General features: G+C 44.1%; 1 protein-coding gene across 8 annotated transcripts in view; it reads left to right on the forward strand.

The window, feature by feature from the left end:
* Window positions 1–26,899, forward strand: part of Spag9 (sperm associated antigen 9) — a 95,150-nt gene that overhangs the window by 42,981 nt on the left and 25,270 nt on the right. For 3 of the 8 annotated variants that reach the window (XM_013519283.1, XM_013519279.1, XM_013519281.1), the window contains 15 exons: window positions 2,382–2,589; window positions 3,131–3,230; window positions 5,646–5,767; window positions 12,974–12,985; window positions 15,015–15,072; window positions 16,307–16,459; window positions 16,859–16,910; window positions 18,075–18,205; window positions 21,006–21,062; window positions 21,161–21,172; window positions 21,887–22,060; window positions 23,126–23,255; window positions 23,899–23,988; window positions 24,170–24,337; window positions 25,107–25,278. In XM_013519283.1, coding sequence (XP_013374737.1) covers window positions 2,382–2,589; window positions 3,131–3,230; window positions 5,646–5,767; window positions 12,974–12,985; window positions 15,015–15,072; window positions 16,307–16,459; window positions 16,859–16,910; window positions 18,075–18,205; window positions 21,006–21,062; window positions 21,161–21,172; window positions 21,887–22,060; window positions 23,126–23,255; window positions 23,899–23,988; window positions 24,170–24,337; window positions 25,107–25,278 — 1,639 coding nt within the window. The remainder of the gene's footprint in view (window positions 1–2,381; window positions 2,590–3,130; window positions 3,231–5,645; window positions 5,768–12,973; window positions 12,986–15,014; window positions 15,073–16,306; window positions 16,460–16,858; window positions 16,911–18,074; window positions 18,206–21,005; window positions 21,063–21,160; window positions 21,173–21,886; window positions 22,061–23,125; window positions 23,256–23,898; window positions 23,989–24,169; window positions 24,338–25,106; window positions 25,279–26,899) is intronic. The other 5 variants (XM_013519280.1, XM_005394119.2, XM_005394116.2 and 2 more) reach the window with 3 other exon arrangements.

Consider the following 26,899-nt stretch of genomic DNA (forward strand, 5'->3'; position numbering starts at 1 on the left):
AAAAAAAAAAAAAAAAAAGGGCAGTGTGTACATCTTTGGTTATTTCTGGAGCGCGTGTATATATGCGTGTAGTCTGTATATGTATGTATTGTCAGTGTAACATAGCATTTTCCTATTTCATTGAAAATGTAAGTATTGTACTCTAACATGGATATACCATTGTATTTTTCTTTTGATAGATTAAAAAATCTAAAGGAGGTTCAGTTTTGTTAAGTGGACCAGTGTCTGCCTGGATGCCCACATTTCTTAAAATGCTGAGTGATAAGATAATGAGTAGATAGCCCAGCGAGGTGACATACACATGTAATCCCAGCACTCCATAGGCTGAGGCAGGAGGATCTCCATGAGTTTGAGGCCAGCCTGGGCTACAAAGGGAGACCCTGTTTAAAAATAAGAAAGAAGCCAGGCATGATGGCGCACACCTGTAATCCCAGCACTCGGGAGCTGAGGCAGGAGGATCATTGTGAGTTTGAGACCAGCCTAGCCTACAAGGTGAGCTCAAGGCCAGCCTGAACTGCATAGCGAGACCCTGTCTCAAAAAGACAAAAAAAAAAAGAAAAAAGAAAAAAGGATAATGAGCAACTGAGCTGTTACTGTACAAGGGCAGGTATAGGGTGAACTGTCCAAAGTTGTGAAGAGCAAGCGTGCGCTAGGATAAAGATGCCTAAGGACAGAACTAAGATATTTCAGTGTTGTAGAGTAATCACCAGACACGGGGTGTGACGTTCACCTTCTACATCGCTCATGATTGAAACAAAAACAAAGGCCTGGGATAGGGCTAAAGGGCCTTGGGAAACAGTTAAAAGGGGTAAAGAGCTCTCCATTTGCCTTCAAAAATAATAAGTATATTTATAATTATAACTACACAAGTCATTGTAATTTGTAATAATAACTGAAATTATGGATTGCTTACTATGTGTGGAATGCATTGCAACGCCATTATATATAATTTATAGTAATTGTATGAAGTAGGTACAGGTTAGAAAATATGGCATAAAAAGAATGTATGATTTACCCAAGATCATACATTAATGAAGGTTATATTTATTGAATTTATTGTAATTCTTATTATTTAGTCATAGTAAGCCATTTAAAATTTTTTTAAGCAATAGGGTTTCCCGGTGCTGTGCAAGCTAACCCCAAACTCCTGGGCTTACCTGATCCTCTGCCTCTGGGTTGCTAAGACTCACCTGATCCTCTGCCCTCTGGGTTGTTAAGACCACACTGTTGCTGGCGTATTTGTCAGGTTTTCTTCTCTGTAGACCTTTGTATTTTTCTGTTAAAAAAAAAAAAAAAAGAAAACTGTCTCATTTCTGGTAGCCACTGGACAGTTTTTAAAAATTATTTTGGTATTGCAAACCTCTTTGAGTCTAATAAAGGCTCTAGATTCTTTTCCAGAAAAATACCTTCTACACAGACTTTGCATACAGTTTCAGGCTGTGGGTGGGTCTCTTGCAGCCAGTCTTAGAGACTCCAGAATAGTGGGTAGGTTTTACTGAGCGTGTACTTGTTAGAATGCAGGTTGCTTGGCTTCACTGACCATGAGTGGTGCCTTAGGTCTGGAGTGGGATTTAGAATCTGTCCCTTTGACAAACAGGTTATATGGTTTGGATATGAGATGTTTTAAAACTATGAAACTTCTCTGAGTTTTAAGAATAGTTATTCTGCTGTTTTAGAGTAGCTGTTAGAGTACTTGCTCTTCCTGTTCTACAGTCTTTATTATCAAATCACTGTTGACGGCGTAAAGCATTGCAGCTGTCATTAAAACTGTTGTTGTTGGGGCTGGGGATTTAGCTCAGCGGCACAGTGCCTGCCTGGCAAGCGTGAGGTCATGAGTTCGATTCCCGGTACCGGGGGGGGGGGGAGTGAGACAAAGGACTAATATCTGGAATATAGATAATTTTTAAAAACTTAGACCCCATCCCCCAAAACTGTTGTTGCTATGAATGTATAATTTTACTGTTAATATTTCCAATCTTTGATTTTTAGATTTTCTGATTAAAAAAATCTCATCTTTGCCTGGACAGATGATTTACTTAAATATTTCTAATTCAGATAACCTAAAGACATTATTTACTGGTAATCAGGGACTCCTTATTGCATTTTTTTAAACAGAGTTTTCTCCAGGCAAGTTTCTTTTCCGGCCTCTTTCTCTTTGGTGCTGGTAGTTGGCCCCAAGGCCTTGCACATGCTAAGCACATACGCCATGTGCCTCTGCACTACTCTGCACCTGCAGCCCCTGACTCGGTTCTGAGGTGGTTTGTAACAGACTGCTCAGTTAAAATGTTCTCTGTAACTTTTATTTGCTGCCTGGCCAGCCTGAGGTCATGAGTTCGATTCCTGGTACAAAAAAACCCACAAAAAAACACTTTTATTTGCAGGATGAGCTTTCTGACGTTAGCCAGAGCGGATCTAAAGCTACTACTCCAGCATCAGCAGCTAATTCGGATGTGGCAGCCATCCCCTCTGACACACCGCTGAGGGAGGAGAGTGATGCGCTGGTGAGGGGCGCAGACACGCCGGCGGGGTTAGAGCTAAGCAAGCACATCGAGGTGCAGGTCGCCCAGGAGACACGGAATGTGTCCACAGGTAAGTGCCCAGCCTTCGCTTTCTAGCAAAGGACGCAGGAAACCCATGGGGTGGGCGTGGAAAACGAGCCCCGCGTGTGTTGCTGCTTTAGATGTATGCAATCGGTAGATAACTCATTGTGCTCAATTATGGGTAGGCTTAAACGACGTCATGATTGAAAGTATTAGAAAAACTTGGGGGGCTGAAAGGGTACAGGGCCTACAAGGCAGGAAGACAGTCCTTCTCTGTCCCCTCCCTTAGTGTCTGTTCGTCGGTGTGTTTAGTTTCTCTGTATTCCATCCCGGAAGTCGGAATGAAAACAGTGCCTTGGGTGGACTGCCCCGTGTGTCTGAGAAACACAAACGAAGAGTTTTTCTAAGTCACAGCATAGTTTCTGCTCTTGACTCTTAACTGAACATACGACACTGTCTCACCCTGCTTCCTAGAGCAGACTCTGAGGTCTGTGAGTCAAGCGATATGTTTCTAGCCGTAGAAGCCACAGACCTTTCCTGTCAGGGCACTGCGTCCTAGGTGTGTTGTTTATCTCGCCGTGTCCTTTTAGGCTCTGCTGAAAATGAAGACAAGTCGGAAGTTCAAGCAATCATCGAATCCACTCCTGAACTGGACATGGACAAAGACCTCAGTGGATATAAAGGTTCCAGGTGCTGACATGTCAGAGGAGGACGACCTCTCTTTCCTTTTCCTGCTCCTATAAGCATTCCTTGGTCTTTGACTAGACAAGATCAAATACATTTTGCTGAAGAAATACCACTGTAAAACTCCAATTTCTGTTCTTGAAACTGGATGTTATATATGGTTTCAGTTGTTTGTGAAATGTTACCCTTGTGGCATTTGGAGCATTTGGAAAGGTGGTGTCTTAGTGTTCTGTGTTGCTCTGACAATACCCAGACAGGCTAATTTACAAAGAGCAGAGATTTCTCATGGTTCTGAAGTGAGGAAGTCCGAGGTCAGGTGCTGCAGGTGTGGTTTTCTTTTTTTTTTTTTTGAGACAGGGTCTCACTATGTAGTTCAGGCTAACTTTGAACTCACTGTGTAGCCCAAGCTGGCCTTGAACTCGTGGTGACCCTCCTGCTTCAGCCTCTCAAGTGCTGGGATTACAGGTACTAGCCATCATGCCTGGCAGGTATTGCTTTTTATATTATTTTGCTGTGCTTTTGTGGATGCAGCATTCTTTAAAAAGTTGGTTTGGGGGCTGGGGATTTAGCTCAGCGGCAAAGCACCTGCCTGGCAAGCGCAAGGTTGTGAGTTCGGTTCCTGGTACCGGAGAAAAACCAAAAAAAAAAAAAAAAGTTGGTTTGATTCTATGCTGTTGTGGGCACTGCCTGCATTATTTCTTTTGTGGTTTTTTTTTTGTTGTTGTTGTTTGTTTTCCAGTACCGGGAATCAAACTCACAACCTTACACTTGCCAGGCAGGCGCTGTGCCGCTGAGCTAAATCCCCAGCCCCTACATTGTTTCTTTTGTCTTAGTGCCTCTGTGGCATCCATTTTCCTTGGGTATTTTCTTCGTTACCCAAGTCTTTAAATGTCTGGTACTCTGTGGCCAATCCCACGTACCTAGGTGAGTAGCACTGAGTCTCCAGCTTCCTGCTGGTAGCATTTAACCTGACTTCCCAGGTTGCGTTAGCTCACCGGTAGGACACTTCCCAGCATGCTCCAGCCCTGGGTTTCATCCCCGTGGTGTGAGCTTGGCTTCCATGGTGAGCGAGCCGCGCTGAGTGCAGGGTCCCAGGTCCTGGCGGGTCCCAACCAGCCTCCCTGTGCTCTGCCCCTACGCGCGCGTCTCTACAGTTGCTGACACCTTCATGCCCTGTGTCTTTCATGAATTGTGGCAGATACTGACCTCCTTAAGCCTTAGGTTTCAGCCTTCTTTGGTTTGATAACTCAGTTTTTATGTTTGCCCATGTTTCCCATCTTACAGAATTTTGTCCACATTTTAGCTGCTTTTTCAATTTTTCTTTTTATTTTTGAGAGGGTCTCACTGAGTCACTAAGTTATCTAGGCTGGACTCAAGTTTGCCATCCTCCTGACTCAGCCTCCCAGAATGCTGGGATTACAGGTGTGTGTCACCACGCGTGGCTCCCTTTTAATCTCTTATCATCCCAGGTTTCTGAATTATTAGGTGTAAATGACTATGTTCAGCCCACCATGTTTAGCTGGAAATCCTGTAGAGTTTTTTGTTTGTTGTTGTTTTGGTTTGGTTTTCTGAGACAGGGTCTCATTTTGTAGTTCAGGCCTGCCTGGAACTTAGTATGTAGCCCGGGTTGGCCGTGAACTCTGTGGCAATCCTGCTGCCTCAGCCTCCTGAGTGCTGGGATTACAGGTGTGTGCCACCACGCCAGGCCTTCTATTTGGATATTTTCAACCATGAAGTTGAAACTTTGAACATATATATATAAAACTCATTCCATTGATTCTGTATTGCTAATCACTTAAGTCATTTCAACTTTTTGCCACTATGAAAATGCTATCCTCTTATGACAGGGTTTCTGTGGGACATTTTTGGTCAGAGTTTTGGGTCAATTTGAATAGACAATGTCAAATTACTCTTTAAAAAAGCCTTGGTAATTTATAGTGGACAACGTGTTATATGGGCAACATGGTAGTTAGGGTCATGGACTCTGAAGCCAGATGTCGGAGTTTGAATCCCGCCTCTTCCACTTGGTTGCTGAATGATCTTGATAAATCCCTTAGCTGCTTCGGCTTCCCTACTGATGAAATGGGGGCAGCGGCAGCTGTCGGCATGTGGCGCAGTGGTGAGCTGGGATAGTGGTCGGGGTGACGCTGTTGGCGCCGTGTGTGTGTGTGTGTGTGTGTGTGTGTGTGTGTGTGTGTGTGTGTTGCTGGAATCTCATGACAGCACAGTGTTGTTTCTTACAGCTGTCTCGTGGAATTTCATGGGAATTGCTTAAAACCTTTTTGATACCTTTTTTATATTGTGCCATAAATGTAAATGACAGGTAGGAAATCCATATGACGCTTAGCCCGTTATAGTAAAGAAACACGCTGTCCAAAGCATCTTTGTAACTTGTTCACTCACTTCTGTTTTTGTGCGTAGCACTCCCACCAGAGGCATAGAGAACCGAGCTTTCGATCGCAACACAGAATCTCTCTTTGAAGAGCTGTCTTCTGCTGGCTCCGGCCTCATTGGCGACGTGGATGAAGGCGCGGACTTACTAGGTATGGCAGCTCACCGGAAGAAGGAGCATACCATTGGAAAACAGATTTCTTTAGTGATCTGTTTGGAAGTGCCTTTATCATGTCTCCACGCTGGATGGCACGGGGTTTTTTCACTTTTAGGAAGTTAGTGGGAACATGTTCTTTGAGATTACAGAAGGTTTAGGTGAGAACATCCTCTCATGTGGATAGGCCTGGAACAGAACGGTATTTAAATTTGTGTTTTGAATTCATACAACACAGTTCATCGAGCTGCTCCGTTCCAGGAACACACATTGGGCGCACAGTGATGTGTAGGCATATGAGTGTGCGTGTGTATAGGTGCGAGCAACAGACAGTTTCTGCTTGATTAAATCTCATTGAATTTCTGCTGACCTTAAATAAAGAAGCACTTACGACTCTTGATTCCTTTGAGCTGTGTAGACTATTGCGCCCGCCCTGTGCAATCATTTTAGAGTCCGTGCTGAGCTGGCAGTGTTGCGCTGTGGCTCTGGCTTCGGTCCAGTCGCTCCCTGCTCCAGTGTGTGTTGCTGAACAGGTAGCTTGAAAACATTATGACTGCATCTGGCTCTTCCACGACTTACCCAGTGACTTTTGCCAAACAGCTCACCCTTCTGCCTGGTCTCTCTGTGTAGAAATGAAAGACTATGGTTCAGAGGGTGAGCAGACCGTGGGTCGTGGGCCCAGCTCAGCCACCTTCGTGCACTGGAGCGTGTGAGTGTAACGCAGCCTCCCCGCTACACACACTTGCTTTTGCCCAGCAGATTCAGGGCTACACAGTTTGAAGTAGTGATCACGGGGTTGGGGATATAGCTCAGTGGCATAAGCGCCTGCTTGGCAAGCACAAGGTTGTGAGTTCAATCCCCAGTACCAAAAAAAAAAAAAAGCAGTGATCACATGGCCCATGGAGCCTAAGACATTTGCTGGATGGCCCTTGCCAGGCACATCTAGGTGACCTCTAGGGCGCTGTTCGGCAGGAATCGTGATTCTGACATGCATGAATTTGGTGGGCCTTTCTTACGGTTTAAGGCTTTATAAAAATTGAAAACGATGCACAATTAAAAATCTGTTGCTTTGGATTAGATATTAAGCTGCAAAAAATGTTGTATCTGTGTAACTATAGCAGAGTACACTGTTCTGAGAGAGTGAGGTGTCAGTTCTTGTAAATACAGTACACAGTGACGCTGCCTGCGTTAATTTGCATAAATTTATTGGCTGCCATTTATGTCCTTGACATTGTGAAGTATTTCTTTAGAAAACCACGAATCTTCTTTTTTTTTTTTTAATTTTAAAGATAAAAGAGGGGCTGGGGATTTAGCTCAGCGGCAAAGCGCCTGCCTGGCAAGTGCAAGGTCGTGAGTTCAGTTCCCAATACCGGAGAAAAACCAAAAACCAAAAAAATAAAATAAATAAATAAATAAAGATAAAAGAGCGAAAACACATTAACAAACAGACATAAACAAAACAACACCCAAACAATACAAACAATATAGAATTTCAGACAAGGTGATAGGAAATTAACAATGGTTGTGTATTGTTATCTTCAAATTGGTTACTCAGTTAAACAAATATAGGCATGTAGGATTGATCAAACAATTAAACATTAACTGTTCCTTTCAATAAAGCAAAAGTCAGTAGTACAACTCTCAGACAGATAGATACACACACATATTTTTACCTTCGTTTTTCTCTTTTCCTTCATCCCAGTTGTTCTTTCCTTTTGAGCAGTTTCTTTCCCTTTCACAGTATCTATTACACCTTTCAGATTTTATTTACTCTTTCAGGTTGTTACACTAATGAGACAAAACGATATTATACATGCAGGTCTGATTTATTTTGCTTATGAGTATGGTCTCTGGTTGTATCCATTGACCTATGAAAGCCTCGAGTTTAACTTTCTGTATAGCTGAGTAATATTCTATTGGGTAAAAATACATCTTTTTTATCCTTTCCTCAGTTGATGGGCATTTGGGTTCCTTCCACGATTTAGCTATTACAAATTACGCAGCTATAAATATGGGTGCACATATATCGCTGTGGTATATTTTTAGCTCTTCTGGAACAATGCCCAGAAGGGGAATAGCTGGGTTGAATGGGACCGCTCATCCTAGTGTACTGAGGGATCTCCACACTGATCTCCACAGTGGTTGCACCAGTCTACTCCCACCAACAGTGAAGAGTTCCTTTTTCCCCATAGCCTCGCCAGCATTTGTTATTGGTTGATTTCTTGATAATAGCCATTCTTTCTGGGGTGAGGTGGAATCTCAGTGTTGTCTTAATTTGCATTTCTTGAATGACTAATAATGTTGAATATTTTTTCATGTATTTATTTGCCATTTGTATTTCTTTATCTGAGAAGTATATATTCATCTCAAATGCCCATTTTTGGATTGCATCTTTAGCTTTGGGGGGCTGATTTCTTTTAATTCTTTATATGTTCTGGACAGAAGTCCTTTGTCTGAGGCACAGTCAGCTAAAATTTTTTCCCAGTTTGTGGATTTTCTTTTTACTCTGCTGCTGCTTTCTTTAGATGTGCAAAAACATTTCAATAAGATGAGATCCCAGTTGTTAATTCTTGAAGTTTTTCCCATGCAGTTTGGTTTTTGTTCATGACCTCTCTGCCTAGTCGTATGTCTTCGAGATTTTACCTGCTTTCTTTTTTTTTTTTTGGTTTTTCTCCGGTACCGAGAACCGAACTCACGACCTTGCGCTTGCCAGGCAGGCGCTTTGCCGCTGAGCTAAATCCCCCGCCCTTACCTGCTTTCTCTTCCAGTACATTTAGTGTTTCTGTTTTAATATTTAGATCTTTGATCCATTTTGACTTGAGTTTGGTATATGTGATAGGCATGGGTCTAGTTTCAGTCTTCAGCATGTGGTGAGCCAGTTTTTCCAGCACCATTTATTAAAGAGGCTATCTTTCTTCCAGTGAACTTGTTTGGCCCCTTTGTCAAAAATAAGGTGGTTTGTGGTTGTGACTACATCTTCCAGTCTGTGCCATTGATCCTCAGGTCTGTTTTTTTGCTAATACCATGTTGATTTTATCACAGTGGCTTTAGAGTATAATTTCAAGTCAGGAATTGTCGTGCCACCTGACTTGTCTCTGTTACCCAGGATTGCTTTTGCTATTCTGGGTCTCTTCTGGTTCCAGATCAATTTTAGGAATGTTTTCTCTAGATCTGTGAGGCATACTAATGGTATTTTAATTGGGATTGCATCGAATATGTACAACAATTTTGGGACTATGGCCATTTTCACAGTGTTGGTTCTTCCAATCCATGAGCAAGGAATATCTTTCCATTTTCTGAAATCGTCTTTGATCTCCTTTTTCAGAGTACTGTAGTTTTCACTGTAAAGATCTTTTACTTATTTTGTTAGATTGATTCCTAAGTATTTCAATTTTGGGGGCAGGACTGGGGCTATAGCTCAGGGCCCCAGCGCCTGCCTGGCAAGTGCAAGACTATGAGTTCAATTCTCAGTACCAAAAAAAAAATTTTTTTTTTTGGATGCTGTTGTGAAAGGTATAGTTTCCTTAATTTCTCTCTCGGTCTGTTTGCTGTTTGTATAGGAATGCTACTGATTTTTGAGTGTTGACTTTGTGTCTAGCTATGCTTCTGAATTTGCTGATTAACTCTAGGAATCTTTTGGTGGACTTTTTGGGGTCTTTCATATAGAGTATCATGTCATCTGCAAATAACGGTAATTTCACTTCTTCCTTTCCTATGCTTATTCCTTTTATTTCTCTCTCTTGTCTAATTGCTCTGGCTAATGTTTCCAGAACTATGTTGAATAGGAGTGTTGACAGTGGACATCCTTGTCTTGTTCCTGATTTTAAAGTGAAAGCTTTCAGTTTTTGTCCATTTAGTATGATATTGGCTGTTGGTTTGTTATAGATGGCTTTGATCAGATTGAGGTAAAGACCATCTGTTCCTATTTTCTGTGGGGTTTTTATCATGAATGAGTGTTAGACTTTGTCAAGAGCTTTTTCTGCATCTACTGAGATGATCATGTAGTTCTTGTCTTTGGCTCTGTTGACATGGTGTATTACATTAATTGATTTGCATACAGTGAACCATCCCTGCATCCCTGGGATGAAACCCACTTGGTCATGGTGTATAATCCTCTTGATGATTTGCTGAATTCTGTTTGCTATTATTTTATTGAGTATCTTTGCATCTGTGTTCATTAGGGAGATTGGCCAGTAGTTCTCTTTCCTGATTAAGTCTTTCTCTGGTTTTGATATCAGTATAATACTTGCCTCCAGATATGACTTAGGGAGAACTGCTTCCTTTTCAATTTCATTGAAGAGTTTGAGAAGAATTGGACTTAAATATTCTCCAAATTTCTTGTAGAATTCAGCTGTGAATCCACCAGGAACTAAGATTCTCTTTATTGGTAGGTTTTTAATCACATTTTAAATTTCAATAATTGATATGGGTTATTCAGAATTTTTATTTCTTCTTGATTCAGCTTTAGTAATTCATACTTATCTAGGAGTCTGTCCATTTCTTCTGTGTTTTCCATCCTGTAGGAGTAAAGATTTAGGTGGCACTATGTTCAATTCCCAGTACAAAAGAGAAAAGGACTAAATGACAGAATTGGGTGGATGCAAAAAAGTTAGAATAATTAAAAAATTTAAAAATTCATATTCAGATTTACATGCAATGAAATTTACTGATTTTTTTTTTTTTTACAACTTTTTGAAGTTTGACAGATGCTAAGCTGTGCAGCCACCCTGGAATTAATATCCTTCACCCTCCTATCCTTCACCTTCCTGGTACCTCTTTGTGTTAACTAGAATGAAGTCCCTGCCAATATGATTTGTACACTGCTTCCTATAACCCTTTTAGGCTAGTGACACCCCAATATTTTTTTCCTATAAAGAATTAAGCACATAGTACTTAAAAATACTTTTAGTATTTTAGTAAAATTTAATGCTTTCTAAAAGTCAGAAAATTAAGCCTCATAAAGAGATTGAAATGAAAAGCCTGATTCCTTGGCTTCCTTTACACAATGGAGATAATAGGCATGCTGTAAACTACTGTCTTTTTTGGTACTAGGACTCGAACTCAGGACCTTGCACTTGCCAGGCAGGCGCTTACGCCACTGAGCTATCTTCTGGGCCCAAACTACACAGATCTTAGTATATTTCTCTCTGGAACACTCAGACTGTTGTAAACATAGCAGTTTAGTTACATCGGCCTACTGACTACTGCAGGTCGGACGGCGAGTGGAACGGAAGGGGCGTGCGTGTCCCTTGGCTGCTGTCCGTGCGGGGCGGCGGTGACAGCGGCGGCGCTCTCCGAATGATTCAGGGGCAAGTTCCCCTGCACCTCTCGCCCCAGCCTCTTCCATGGCCCGCGGTGTGGATAGGTACCTGGTCCTCTTCCCTAACAACGCATTCGTGTCTGCTTAAGGCGCTCATAAAACTCTTGCTCCAGGTGAAATATGTTTTAATAGTCGTTCAGGAAGCCAGCACCTAGAGGAGCCTTTCCCGAGTTTAATAACTTGAACGAGGTGACCTGGCGGTGCCCTTGACCTTGCCGGCCCGTCCTCGCCTTCCGTGTCCTCCGGCCTCGGCGGTCAGCCCCAGCGGGTCCCGGGACGCGGCGGTTTCCGTCCATCGAGATGCCCCCGTCACCACGCGTGTTGGCACTGCACTGTCCCCACGGACTTCTCTTTGCGTGTAAATGTAGTTAGGCCTTCGCTCTATAAAAATACACTGCTTCCTGTGACGCGGGGGCCTCGCCCTCGCCCTCGCCCCTGCCCCTCGTCGTCCACACACCTACGTTGGACGCCAGCGCAGGGAAAGAGGCAACGCCTGCGGGCGCGGTACACCGGCTCCGGCCTGCGCCGGGCGGCTCACCGCGGGCTGCAGACCGCCCCTGCGTCCTACCCTGCCCGAGACAGCCTCTCGCTTGCTGTACCTCGGTGGTTCTGCGCGACATCTCTAAAGCAGGTGTCTTCACACCTGTCCTCTTCGGCTTTCTGGCCTTTCCTGGCTGCTCCTTTGTCATCTTCGCAGATGTGCGTCCGCCGCTGGTCACTCCGAGCCTGGGGCTCCTGCCCGGGCCAGCTTCTTCACTTGGGAAATTGTATTTGCTCTGTTTCTTATTTTTATGCTCAATTTAGTTCTTACCTCTATCCTGGATCTTTTTTTTTTTTAATGTCTTTTTGCGACAAGGTTAACCATGCAGTTCAGGCTGGCCTTGAGCTCACTTTGTAGCCCAGGCTGTTTTTTTTCCGGTACCGGGAACCGAACTTAGGACCTTGTGCTTGCCTGGCAGGCGCTGTGCCACTGAGCTAAATCCCCAGCCCTGCTGTCACTTTTTATTTACCTTTCTGACTGGATCACTACGTTCAGTATGGCCAAGACAACTTGTTTTTAACACATAGCACAACAATTAAGTGAGTGGGGTTGTAAAATAGTTCTTAGAGTTTTGTTTCATCTCTGAGACTGTTCACCTTTTGAGATTAAAAATCCTTCCCCTGGGATTTTTTAAGGAAGCAGTATAGCCTTGGGGAGACCTACACAGCGCCACAAATCCGTGCAGCCTTTGTGCAGGGGTGATGGCACGCTCTGAATCCTGTTTGGACCTCGCTCAAGATCGGCACTGAAGGGGCTGGGGATTTAGCTCAGCGGCAAAAGCGCCTGCCTGGCAAGCGCAAGGTTGTGAGTTCGGTTCCTGGTACCGGAGAAAAACCAAAAGATCGGCACTAAAATCCAGTTGGGATTTTATGGTTTAAAAACTGGAGGCAGTATTTTTTTTTTCTTGTTTTCAGTAGATAAAGTTTCCAAACATAACAGACCTAAGTTTATGCTTACCTCGACTAGAGACAAAGCTGCTTCAAATTTTAATTTCCTCACAGTTACTTTTTACTGACATTTTCAAAAAGAACATTTTAGAGAATCCTCTTGATCACAGCTTTAACTACAGTAGCTTTTAAGCAAACTTCATTGACAGTATGTAACTTTAATAGAAACTTTAGAAACAGTTACAGGTTGTGTTTCTCATTAGTACATGCTTGGGTGGTTTCCGGTTTATACAGTGGTATTTACACTTCATTGTGTTTAGATAGTGGTTTCTCTGTACTGTTTCAGTTTCTTTGTCACATGCTCTCTCATTTTAAAATAAGTGAGTTTAGCTCTTGCTTTCCGCAGACAATCTAATTGAGAGTCTCATTCACTTTTCTCTTGGGCTGCTTCCCCAGGGGAATATTCTGGTGTGTATGCCCCTAAAGCCTTCCGTGTGGCTGCCGCCCGCCCGCTGTGCTTGGCTGCTGCTCCCATGCTTCCCCATCACTTTTTTCTGCTCAGTTTTTTTTCTTTTGCCGTGTGTACATTTTCAGCTTTTGTGCTTATCTCAGCGCCTGAGAGTTTATACCAATCCTGTTTATGACATGAACTGCTTTCACCTAGGCCGAACTTTCTGCCATCTCTGTAGCTTCACTGCAGCATAGACATTAGTGTTTAAAGCAGATGTGTTGGCAAAAATCATTTTGGAGTTGGAATTTGAAAACTTCTTTAGTTTTTTCCCCAACATTTGTAGTGAATACGTAGGTAGTTGAGTAAGCTACCACTTCTGATATTAGAGAAGATTGTTACACATACAAAGTAGGAGTGCATATGTTAGCATTGAATTGTTAGCACTCCTAGCTTGGTTGTTTTTGTCCTAATAATTTAAAAGTCACTTAGAATATTACCTTTTTAAAATAAAAGAACATGCTAACTCCTTTGCCTTAAGTAGTTTTCTTTAGAAATATTTTCCTATTTTCCTGATTAAAAGTATTACTTCCCCTTTTCTATGTCATTTTCCAACATTGTTCATAATTTCTTGGGATGAGTGAGTGAGGGTCATTTTGGTTTTGTTCTGCTTTTTAAAAAAATATTCTTTAATGTGTTACTTCATTTCTTAAGAGAAGCAAATTAAATAACTTCATTCTCCCTAAAGACCACTACCTTGGATCTTGCATTGAGTGCTCCACATGCCTTAGAGTACTCATTCAAATATTAAACACAGCTGGCATGGTGGTGCACATCTGCAGTCCCAGCACTATGGGAGGCTGAGGCAGGAGGATCCCAAGTTCATGTCCAGCCTGGGCAACTTACTTAGCAAGCCCCTGTCTCAAAATGAAAAATGGAAAGGGCCAGGGAGATAACTCAGTGCAAAGGCTTTAGGTTCAGTGGCCAGTACAGTACTGCCTAATAATACTACAACTACTACTAATAATAGTAATAACGATAATGTCTGTCATATGACAACTGAATATTACCATTTCATAGGTGGTACTTTATAGGAAACTTTGTATTACTGATTTGGGATTTTCAATCTAATTATATTCAGTTGTCTTAGAAGAAAGAATTGGGAAGGTATTTTTTAGCTGTATCTGAGAATATCTTCATGAATGAAGGAAATCATCTTTATTTCTGTCTCTTATACATCATTATGCATTAAGACATAACATTGTGATTCCCGATGTTTTTCATATCACGCATAGAACTTTATAGATTAATGATCTATTTTCATGCTGTTTCTTACATAAAACATTTCTTGTTCTTTGTTTTTGCTTTACATGGAATGCATGGGCTTTAAGACCATAATTTCTTTGGTAAGGTTTCATCTGCCTTGGGGTTCTGTCTTTCTTTAGCGTTGTATATGCCTGTCCTTTATTAATGAGATGTAATGTTTGAGCAGAAGCTACAGTATCAGCTGTAATTTGGAAACAGTTTCCAATCCTTCCTAAAACTATTTTTTCCTCTCTAAACAGTGCTACTTGTTAGAATATCTGGCTGACAAGTTTTGATCCTTTTGAAGTTTTATCTATGCGAAACAATTGTAGACTAGCAGGTATAACAAATTGATTTAAAAGAAAAAAGGCTAGGCATGTTGATACACACTTACAGACCCAGCCAGCTGTAAGTTCAAGTCTAGCCTGGTCAATTTAACAAGACTCTGTCTTAAAATAAAAAACAGAAAAGGGCCAAGGGTGTAGCTCAATGAGGGGCCCTGGGGTTATCATCAGTGCTGAGAAGAAGAAAAAAAATCAACCACTGAAATCTTTAGTTTTGTTTTATGATGAGTAATTATTTATAATTTTATAATCCATACAAGTAGATACATCAAATGAATTTATAGAGAAAATAAGATTACTTAGAGGGCAGAAAAAAATAATAAAATAAAAATATGACTATAGCTTGTGTATAACTTTTGATAATTTTTTTTCAAGGTCTTTATTATTTTTCTTTTGATAGGAATGGGTCGTGAAGTTGAGAACCTTATACTAGAAAATACACAACTTTTGGAAACCAAGTAAGTATAAAATAATAACAAGAAACAAATGATTTTTGGCCAGCAGTCAGCAGTGCTTCATCAGCTTAACATTCTCCAGTCCAGATGAGATGATGGAGTCTCGGCCCCATGCATGCGGCGGGTACTAATCGAACAGGCCCTTTAAACAGCCCGGGTCCCCCGTCTTCCCAGGTCAGACACTGGGAACATGCGTGTACCCTTGCAGAACGCCACCATCATGACGCCCCACACCCACTGCAGTAGAGGAACTGGATCTTACATTTTCTCTTTCTTCAGTTTCTTTCTAGTCTAGATGAGTTCCTCATTGATTATTACAGAGGAGTAATTTGACTTTCTTGACTAGGTAATATCTCCTCAACAGAACTTGGAACAGTAGTAGCAAAACAGAGTGCTTTTTTTTTTTCTTTCGTCTGTTCTTGGCTAAAGAAATGTGATAATCCCTCAGCTCCCCACCTCCCCCTGTTTTGAGACCGGGTCTCACTATGCAGTTCAGGCTGACCTTGAGCTCACTTTGTAGCCTAGGCTGGCCTCAAACTTGCAACAATCCTCCTGCCTCAGTCTCCCGAGTGCTGAGATTACAGGAATGCGCCACCATGCCTGGCTGTTATGTTTTCTTTTTAATTTTTTTTTTTCTTTATAGTTGTTTGAGACAGGGTCTCGCTGTGTAGTTCAGGCTGGCCTTGAGCTCACTACGTTTGTTTGGTTTTGTCTTCTTGAGATAGGGTCTCACTATGTAGTGTGGGCAAGCCTTGAGCTTTGTAGCCCAGGCTGGTCTCGAGCTCACAACGATACTTCTGCCTCAGCCTCCCAAGTGCTGGGATTACAGGCGTGCACAACCACACCCAGCTCTCAGCTCCTTTTGACGCCAACCTCTTTGCCCAGCCAGCCCCAGTGGATTCGCCTCTGCGGGCTCTGGAGCGAGGGCTGGGAGTCAGACTGTACACGTTTCCTCACTGGGGAAAAACACTAGGTTTTTAAGCTTGTTCTTACTCGTGGCTCTTCGTTTCTCGGTGGTCTGTCCTGACTAATCCATCCTTCATAAGAGGGAAGAGTGCAAACTTAGAGGGCCGTGTTGTGTCCTTTCCACCTTTATCCACACACGGCATTGGGTAGAATGTCCTGACGTGGCCAGTTCTTCACCTTTGTAGTCAGGCGGTTACTGTAGTCCGCAAAGGAGTGAGCTGAAGGACGGGAAGAACATCTCTAACGGCGCGCTTGGACATGTGTTTCGTAGAAACGCTTTGAACGTGGTGAAGAACGACTTGATAGCCAAAGTGGATGAGCTGACCTGTGAGAAGGACGTGCTGCAAGGGGAGCTGGAGGCCGTGAAGCAGGCCAAGCTGAAGCTGGAGGAGAAGAACAGAGAACTGGAGGAGGAGCTCAGGAAGTAAGTGTCAGCGCCCCCCAAGCCTGGCTGTCTGCCCCGCCGGCCGCAGAGGGCTCCGGGTACGACCCTGCGGCAGAGGCCTTGGGGAAGGGCCAGGGCATGCTGGGAGAGAGCAGAGTGCCCGGCCACACACGGCCTGTCACGCAGAGGTTACCATTTGCGTCTGCCTTGATGTGAAAAGAGAACTGTCTAAAAATCTATAATATTTTCCTTTGAGACCTGTCTTTTCCTTTTTTTTAAGGAGTGCTTTGATAACGTTTTTATAAACTGGACACGGCACTATACACTGTTGGCAAAAGAAAGACCATTCTTTAGTGATAGTTAAACTGTTTGCCTGCCCTTTCATTATTTGAAAAATTGAACTCAATTCAGATAACATGTTTTGTTTTTTCCCACTAGAGCTCGTGCCGAAGCCGAAGATGCAAGGCAAAAAGCCAAAGATGACGATGATGTAGGTTTACGGTTCCGGGTGTTTGCTCTGACCTCACCAGGTCTCAGTATCTCAGGAAAGCCTTGCTCATTACGCTTTGAACATTCAGGCAGCACGGGAGAGATTGTTACAGTTAGAAGACCTGTTTCGGGGTGCGCCTGGGGTAGTGACACAGTTGTTTTCCTCTGCGGCTCTGCTCTGACCTGTGTTTGCAGGTTCAAAGTTCAAGGACCAATAGGACAGTGTGGGGGGGGGTTGATACTGGTTATTTTGTCTCAGATTTTGATTTAGAAATATGAGAACTCCATAGTTAAAATTGTTGGGTAGTATTTAACCAAAGGAGATGAAGTCCAGAGCTTCAGTACTAGCGAGTCAGCCCCAGGTAGTTCATACTGTCAATCTGCCACCCAATTGGGGGCTGGGGAAGCTGTGCTTAGGGTTGAACCCAGGGTCCCCACCGCTGAGCTACCCTTGAGACAGGGCCTCTCTGAGCCACCCAGGCTGCACTCAGACTTGCAGTCCTCCTGACGCAGGCACAACACGCACACGCGCACTCTCTGAAGCGTATTGTTTTGTGGTCCACGCTGCGCTTAGTCTCGGCTATTGCCCTTTTTGCTCCGCAGCATGTCCTCCAGGTTCCCCGGTGCTGTAGCACAGTGCCGCGGTTCGTTCCTAGCATCCCACTGTAAAAACAGTCTACGCGTTGTCTATTTGCCTGTTACCGACCTTTAGGTGACGTGCAGCTTTTTTACCACCACAAGTACTATTGCCGAGAACATTGTAGTATAAGCCTGGCATGGGGTGCCGTGCCACAGAATTCAGGTCTTCTTTACTTGTTGTTAGCTTTTATAGTTCTATTTAAAGTAAAGGCCAGGTTCTGTTGGAGGGGCACAGAGGGGGAGGGCTGCTCAGCCTCTTACTGTCCCTTCCAAGCCAGCTGGCCTTTTTTTTTTAAAGATAGTCTGTATTAAGTTACTAAATTACCCAGGCTAGGCTCAAATTTGGGATCCTCCTGCCTCAGCCTCCCAGAGCTCTAAGATTAGAGGAATGTATCACCACACTCAGCTTAAGGGCATTTTTCTTTAAGCTGTCTTTTGGATTAGAAATTAAGGAATGTTTAAAAAGTAGACATGAGCACAAAAGTGGATATAAGCCCCTGAGTGATCTGCCCTCTTGTCGTTCTAGAGCGATATCCCCACGGCCCAGAGGAAGCGGTTCACGAGAGTAGAGATGGCCCGAGTTCTCATGGAGAGAAACCAGTATAAAGAGAGACTGATGGAGCTCCAAGAAGCCGTCCGATGGACGGAGATGATTCGGTTCGTGTGGGATATCTCCTGGTGCTTTCCTGCTGCCATGTCCCGGATTTATGTGTACATTCATTTCCTGGCTCAGAAACGAAGTCCGCCTTAAGCAACCAAGGCATTCCTGTGTCTCCTGGGAGAGACTTTGTACAGTTACACCTGAGAAATGTGTTCTCCACCGCTGCACTGAGTCAGGGGTTAAGTAATGAATAAGGACTCGGCTTAGAAACTACACGAAGGGCCAGGGATGTCGCTCAGTAGCACAGCACCTGCCTGGCAAGTGCGAAGTCCTGGGTTCGATTCCTGGTACCAAAAGAGAGAAAAGAAACAGCACAGAGTCAGAGTGGGTGTCTTGTAGACCTCTATGTGATCCTGCACGGTGCTCCCACGGCCTGTAAAAGGCAATTGTTGTTACTTGGGAATGCTGGTTATTTTTCAAAAAAATATAGAAGAGCTACTTCTGTGGTGTCAGGAAATGATCAAAATTTCCTATACAAAACAAGGAAAGAGTCATTTTTACTTCCATCTTCCTGTGAAATGTGCTTGGTTTTCCATCTCTTTCTGTTCATGCAAATTGCACCTTCAGGGACATCGTTCGGTCATTTGGGTCTTTTGCTTGGTACTGGGGATTGATTCAAGGGCGTTGTAGCACAGGGCTCTAGCCATAGCCCTTCTTCATTTTTTTCAAAATTTATCTGTTTATTTTTGATTTTTTGATACAGGGTCTCACTATGCAGTTCAGGCTGGCCTTGAGCTCACTTTGTAGCCCAGGCCGGCCTCAAACTTGCAGTGATCCTCCTGCCTCAGCCTCCTGAGTGCTGGGACTACAGGCGTGGTGGTGCTTCCATAGCCCTTTTTATTTTTATTTTTTTCTTTAGTGTTGAGACAGGATTACCACTGAGTTGCCCAGATAGGATTTGAACTTGCAGTTTGCCTCTGTCTCCCTCAGTGCCGGGATTGTAGGTGTGTCCTGCCGCACCCAGCTCTTCTGTATCTTCTTAATCCATACGTGGTAATTGTACATATTAATGGGGCTCCGTATGATTCTTCAGTGAATGCGTACAGTGGCTGAATCGGCTTCCTTCTCTTCCCCGCTTCCCAGCAAACCTGAATCATCTCTGTTCTCCTCCGGGCTGGCTTTCTTTTTTTTTAATAACTTCCATAATTCGGGGAAAATAACGTGTGCTTGTCTGTTCTTGTATCTGCGAATCATACCTAATGCTGCCACCTAGTGGTCACATTCTCGGTAACGGTGTTCCTTTAATTTTGAGAGAACTCACGATGAGTTTGCAAATTCCTGGTCCACCAGTTCACCCATAGTCTTGACTTGGATTGTCAGATCAGATTTACCAAAACAGCACATAGTGATAAATTATTTTTAAGCTTATGAAATATTTTCTAACTTTCCAGTTTTACTTCCTTGTGATTATATCCTTTAACATGGTGTACATCTACCAGTGTCATAGTAGAGTGAAATATTTTGTACAACACTTTATAATTTGCTGTTACTCTAATTGCTGTAGCTACTGAGGGTGAAAGAGGAGAGTTCTAGTCCTTATTTACTGGACAAAGACACTAACTTGAGAAGAGTGTTTTTAACGGCTGTAAGGAGTAAGGCTGTTAAATAATGCAGGAGTGCTGTAAACCCCGAAGGCAGAGGGCCGGGCTCCACTCCAATGGCTGGGTGGCGGCGGTAACAGCCCTGTGGGGGTCAGCAACTTTCAGCTCACTCACTGAGTTAAGAAGTGTTTTAAGTTGATTCTCTAAGCACAAAAAAGCAGCGAAGGGCGAGCTGTGGTAGGGGTGGCAGACTCCTCGGTGCCTTCGTGAACCTGCTCGGTGTCCTGCTTCCTGAAGTCTTGTGGAGGTCCCCTCAGTCCAGTTTATCCTCTTCCCGTGGTCGTCTTTTCAGTTAGGGAAAACTGTCGGTACCGGGAACAGTGCCCCACTAGAGCAGTACAGCTAGAGCTGTTTGGGGAGAGCAGAGAACACAGCTGATACACCTTCATGTAAAGACGGGGACATAAAAGGTAGTATTTCAAAAGGGAGGGTTAGAGGTATTTCTCCTTTCCTTTGCGTCTACTGCGTGTTTGTGTGTGTTGCTGAGAATTGAATCCAGGGCCTTGTGCATGCCAGGCGAGTGCACTGCCCCGGAGCTACATCCCCAGCCCTTTTTAATTTTATTCCAAGATGACCTTGCCAAATTTCCCCGGCTAGCCTTGTACTTGTCATCCTCCTGCTTCAGCCCACATAGCCTGGATTACTGACAAGCATCCGCCACAATGCCTAGGTCAGCAAAAAATTCTTAATATTGTTGGGTGTGCCTGTAATCTCAGCTGGGCATGGAACGATGGTCATAGTGGTGCAGGCTTATAATACCAGCACTCAGGACGCTGAGGCAGGAGGAGTGCCGCAAGTTCAAGACCAGCCTGAGGTTCACAATGAACCTGAACTAGACAGGGAGACCCTGTCTCAAAACAAAACTAAAAACAAAGACCACACTGGGCAACCTAGCAAGTCTTTTCTCTTTAAAACTGAAATGGAAAATTTTTAGATACTAACATTAAGGTATGTTGACTGACTGTTCATCACAGATGATGATCTTCCCTCACAAGCAGAGCTCTTTGAGGGAAGGGGTATTTATTTACCTCAGTCGTATTAGCTTTAGGAGACCAGCTGGCCCATAGCTGGTGAAAGTAGCTACTTGCTGAACCTAACTGTTAGTGCCTCCCTGCATTCCGTAAACCCTGGGTCCTCTGCTCTTCAGACAGAGCCAGGACACCGAGCTGATAGCTCTGTTCTTCTCTTACTGCAGGGCATCACGAGAAAACCCAGCCATGCAGGAAAAAAAAAGGTCAAGCATCTGGCAGTTGTAAGTACATGAAGGACTTAGCACTTTGGGACAAGACACAGTCTGCTTCTAAAATCTAAGAGTAAATAGCTAAACTGGAATTTTCCTTTGTCATATAGTATGCCAGCGCGGTAAGCCTGTTCTTGAAGCATAAAAAATGTCCTGTCGTAAGCTGCATTGTGTTGGTTATGTGTTTGGAATCCTCTGCCCAATTAAAATAAGGGGGTTATGCATAACCTTGATTGTTACCTGGGTCCTGCTAAGTTACTGACTCACGGTTGGTGTTGGTAAAGAACCTGACAGAGTGGAGATCAGTCTCGTGTTTGCCGGGTTTGATCAGTGTGTGCGCGCGGTGCACTTGGATCATGCTTGTGCCAGAAGTTCTGTGCATTTACAGTGCTGCAGACTTACCCTTTCTCAGTGCATCTGCTATTTAATGAAAGCAACAATTTTTTTTAAATGTGGGCACGAAAGTGACTTGCGCTTGCCGAGGAAGTGTGGAGGCTGTGTTAGCAGCAGTGTGTGGCCCACCGCCCCGCGGGCTCGGCCGTGCGGACCTTGCTGCTTAGCCCTGCTCTTACGGGGTTTTGTTCAGCGGGAGTGTCTGGTACTCAGGGCCTTTCCCCTTTCATTACGGACACTGCTAATTAAAGAACAGGCACCCAGCTCCCGAGCAGTCTTTTCTCTTCCTCTGAAGCCGAGTCTGGCTCCGGTGTAATGCACAGCTCTTTGTGCCGGGCCCAAACTCCCTGCCTTGCACAAGCACCTGGAATTTTCTCGAGCATAGGCGATAGCGGCTCGTTCTCCACCGTGCACATGGTAGACACACACCTTTTCCTGTTTAGTTTCAGCCGACTTTTCAGCTCCTCAAGTAACACGACAAAGAAGCCCGAGCCGCCCGTCAATCTGAAGTACAACGCCCCCACCTCTCATGTGACCCCGTCCGTCAAGAAGAGAAGCAGCACCTTGTCGCAGCTCCCTGGAGACAAGTCCAAAGCCTTTGACTTCCTTAGTGAAGAGTGAGTATTTCCAGGGCCAGTGGTCAGGGCCAGAATAAGTTAGTGACTTAGAAGTTTCTTGCCGCGTATCAGCTCTCCATAGGATTCAGACAGATCCCTAAACTGTTGCTGTCCCCTCGCTCCTGTGTGTGACTACTCACAGTCCGTGCTTCTGTTTCCCTCCAGACCCGGCTCCTTGTTAGGTCCACACATGTGGACAGGCTAACGTGTAGGGCCCCTTTTCTCTGCCTGAAAATGAGTATAGCGTGTCTCACGGGTGCTGGGGCTGCGCCGCACCAGGACCTGGGAAGTGCCTGAGATGTGGGCACACTGGTTAGCACAGCGAGTCACTCACAAACACTTAAATGGCCACAAGAAAAAGAAAATGCTTTCAGAATTATTTTTTTATTCTACATCAATTTGCAGTATCCTCTGCAACAAGTTAGTGGGATTTGAGCTGAACCTACATGATCCTCCTAAGCAGGTACTGACCAACTGATCTTTAGTCACTTCTAGCACATTCTTGGCGTTTGAAAATTCTGTGTTTGTTGGATGAACAAAAAATGAAGAACCAACATTATGGGAGGATTTTTCTCTTTTATACTTACAAACCTGGTAGGAGTGGGATGGCTACGGGTGAACTGGTTCAGTGTAACAGGCTGCTGCCAGGATGTAGCTCAGTGGCACAAGCGCCTACCTGGCAAGCGCAAGGTCCTGAGTTAGATTCCCAGTACAAAGAAAAGAAAAAAATACGTAGCAGGCTGCTTACCTGTTATTGTTTCACTGCATAAACACAGACCAGCTGTAACTGTGTGTGTGTGTGTGTGTGTGTGTGTGTGTGTGTGTGTGTGTGTGTGTGTGGTCTGCCTGTCTGTCTGTCTTATCTGTCTGGTGGTGCTTCGGATAGAACCCTGGGCCCTTAGGGTGCACACCAGGAAGCCTAGCACTTTTTATAAAGCAATTGTCTGAATAAAAGATTTGGAGTCGAATATTTTTCGTTGTTTTTCTTTGCCGCTTTAGCATGAGATGAAGATGCGGTTTTGGTTATTTTCACCTAATTGAGAAAGGGAATCTCTTTCCCTGTAGAACCGAAGCTAGTCTAGCGTCCCGCAGAGAGCAGAAGAGAGAGCAGTACCGGCAGGTGAAGGCGCACGTGCAGAAGGAGGACGGGCGCGTGCAGGCGTTCGGCTGGAGTCTGCCTCAGAAGTACAGACAGGTGCCGTGCACGTGCTGAGCGAGAGAGGTGTGCTCGGTGTGAGGCGTTTGAAATGTATGTCCAGACCTGCTCGTTTTAGTGGCACAGACTTGGCCCACGGGTAGGAAGCGTTGAGCCTGGTGAACTCCGCGCTGCTCCCGAGAGTGTGTGTGTGATGTCTCGAAGTCTGTGACACAGGGGGGGCCTCTGGGGCGCAAGAGTTCGTGGGACTTGTCATTTCCTGTTCTGCCTTAATTAGAAGAGCCCTGTTTTAATGTTTGCAGGTCTTATTTTTTAAGTAGCAAAAGCTACAAAAAGCTATTGGCATAGAGTGTTTCAAACAGCTCACTAACCCCGAGTTCAGGTCTTCAGGAACTTGACCTGTCCCCTCCGGCCCTGCCCCTCCCAGTACGCAGCGCGTTTGTGTACAGACCTGCACACCCGTGCGCGTGAGTCAGCGGCTCTCTTCTGAGTTCCGCTCGCGCCCTACTTACCTGCTCAAATTGCTACTTGGTTGCTTACTTTCAAATAAGAACAACGAAACTGGACAGTTTGATTTCATGGAGCAAATGTGTGAGAGTAGCCCTTGCGTGTGTCTCAGTGGTCCTGAGGGAAGTTCGCGTTCAGTGAGGCTTCTAATTTGTGTGTCCCCTTCCACTGTCAGGTGACCAATGGTCAAGGGGAAAATAAGATGAAGAATTTACCTGTGCCTGTCTATCTCCGACCTCTTGACGAAAAAGATGCATCCATGAAGGTGAGCTCGCTGTGAAGCTAAAGGAGACAGGGGAACGTCAGGCTCTGGGTAGTTTCTTTTTTTGCCTACTTCTTCCTTTTTTTGTTCCCTAAAACCAAAAAGGTTTAAGAAAAGATGAGAAATCCTAAACATTTTTAGAGTGAAAGTGAAGTAACAGTGCCTTGTCTCCCTCCCCGAGAAGCTGTGGTGTGCGGTCGGAGTGAATCTGTCTGGTGGGAAGACCAGGGACGGCGGGTCAGTGGTTGGAGCGAGCGTGTTTTACAAGGACGTTACTGGTTTGGATACGGAAGGCGGTAAACAGCGGAGTGCATCCCAGAGCAGCTTGGATAAGTTAGATCAGGAGCTTAAGGTACGCGTGCGCACTGGCATTGACCTGCTCTCTCGGAGTGTTTGTTTAGCTCTTTGGTCCCGGGTTTAGTTCTGGGCCGAGGTTCTAACAGGAATCACTATGCCCACGTTCTTCCAGCTACCCTTTTAAAACCAGTGCTACTGAGGTATAATTTACACACAGTCAAGGAGGCGCCTGCAATGGCTAGAGTTCAGAGAATCCTACCAAGTGTACACTCCATGTTATACAGCACATTTTAATCACCGATCTGCTGTAACTACTAGTTTTTAATCTAGTGATCAGGACTGATGAGTCACACTTTTTTGGGGGGGGTTCTTTTTGAGACAGGGTCTCCTTATGCAGTTCAGGCTGGCCTTGAGCTCACTTTGTAACCCAGGCTGGTCTTGAACTCAAAACAATCCTCCTGCCTCAGCTTCCTGAGTGCCAAGATTACAGGCGTGCGCCACCATGCCCAGCAAGTCACAATTTTAGTCTTCCACATAATCTAGAATAAATTTGAAATAGCATTACCTTTTACCATAATAGCACAGCTTTGTAGATATTTGTATACACACATGATTTTTTTTTTTTTTTTTTTTTTTTGGTCTTTTCTTGAGATAGGGTGTTGCCGGGGCTGGGGATTTAGCTGAACGGCACAGTGCCTGCCTGGCAAGCGCAAGGTCGTGAGTTCGGTTCCCGGTACCGGAAAAAAAAACCCAAAAGAGATAAGGTGTTGCTATGCAGACAAACATGATTTTAACTGCTCATTTTCCTGACTTTGCCCGCGTAGGAACAGCAGAAGGAGTTAAAAGCCCATGAGGAATTATCCAGTCAGGTGTGGATCTGCACCAGCACTCATTCAGCGACAAAGGTGATCATCATCGATGCCATTCAGCCCGGCAACATCCTCGACAGCTTCACCGTGTGCAACTCGCACGTCCTGTGCATCGCCAGCGTCCCGGGTAGGAGGGGGGACTGGTGCGCGCGCTCTCGTGGAACGTGGCGTCTCGTTGAGAGTCACAAATAAAGCCATTGATAACACAGTGTTTCAGATAGTGAAAAACAGCGTGAGGAAAATAAAACTGATAATTTGAGAAGATAACTGGGAGGCAGAACAAGGAACTGTTTAGTTTGATTAATAAAGCAAGCCCTTAGCCGGGCATGGTGGTGCACGCCTGTAATCCCAGCAGTGGGGGGCTGAGGCAAGAGGACCGTTGCGAGTTCGAGACCAGCCTGGGCTACAAAGTGAGCTCAAGACCAGCTTGAACTACACAGTGAGACCCTGTCTCAAAACCACCAAAAAAAAAAAAGCAAGCTTTTCAAAATTTCTGAGTCAAACAGAGGCGTTGGTGGTATAGTGGTTAGCATAGCTGCTTTCCAAAATTTCTGAGTCAAATAGCTGATACTTAAAAATTAGTTTAAAAAAATTAGAGGGGATTGTGGTATCTCCGTACAATGGGATATTATTCAGCCGTTAAAAGGAATGAAGTTCGTTCTGGAGTGCGTGTGTGTGCATGGTGAACACTTAATATGAGATCTGTCCTCTTTTATGTACATCATTGTTGACTATAGCAAAAGCCTGGCACCTACTGTCATGTGGGTGAGCCTTGTAAACATACTAAGTAGGAAAAAAAACAGACGGAAAGGAACAAGAGTTGTGTGACTCTACTTACATGAGATGTCCAGGTCAGACCAATGCACCAAAACAGAGTCACAGCTGCCAGGGCCTGGAGGAGAGGGGGGCGGCAGGAAGCTACTGCTTAGCGGGTGCAGAATTTCAGGGGGGACCTGGAAAAGTCTCAGAAATAGCACTGATGGCTGTACGTTACGAATGTAATGCCACTGAATTATACACTTTAAAATGGTAAATTTTATGTTATATATAATATTTTAATATAAATTTTAATGTGATATGAAAAAAAATTTTCTAAATTTAAACTGAAGTTTATCTTGTGTATGCTTAGTTTTAAAAAGCCTTATTATTGTACTCTGATTTCTCTTCAGATCATATAAATCTTTCACCTTTTAAAAACCCTTATTAATATATATCACTAGGCATTATATGTGTTTAGGATGATTAACTTTTTTGCTTTTTCTTCTTAGTTTTGTTTCTTTTTCGTGGTACTGGGGATTTAACCTGGGGTCTTTGCATTGAGTGACAGCCCCTTTTAAGTTTTTATTTTGAGACAAGGTCTTGCTAAGTCACTAAGTTAGTTGCCCATAGGTTGGCTCAAACTTATGATCTTCCTGCCTCAGCCTCCCAGAGTGCTGGGATTACAGGTACACGCCACCATGCCGAATTTAGGATAACTAACTTAACAGTAGTGGGTAAAAGGCCATATTTCAAGTAGTAACCTTGTTAATTTGAAAAACATTTGTTTCTGACTTGGTACCAGACATAATTATTAGGCTGTTTTGAACTTCATGTGGCTGAGAAACTTGTTAAAGATAGAGGTACCTCTCTGACATTCTCAGGTTTTCTGTTTGCAGTTCCATTAATAATACTATTTTTCCTTTTAAGCTATAGTCCCATTTTGTAGAGGTTAGTTTAAGGACTCTCATTGCTTTAATTAAAAAAACAAA

Source organism: Chinchilla lanigera, unplaced genomic scaffold, assembly GCF_000276665.1.
Source record: "Chinchilla lanigera isolate Chin_1 unplaced genomic scaffold, ChiLan1.0 scaffold00050, whole genome shotgun sequence".
NCBI classification, from domain to species: domain Eukaryota; kingdom Metazoa; phylum Chordata; class Mammalia; order Rodentia; family Chinchillidae; genus Chinchilla; species Chinchilla lanigera.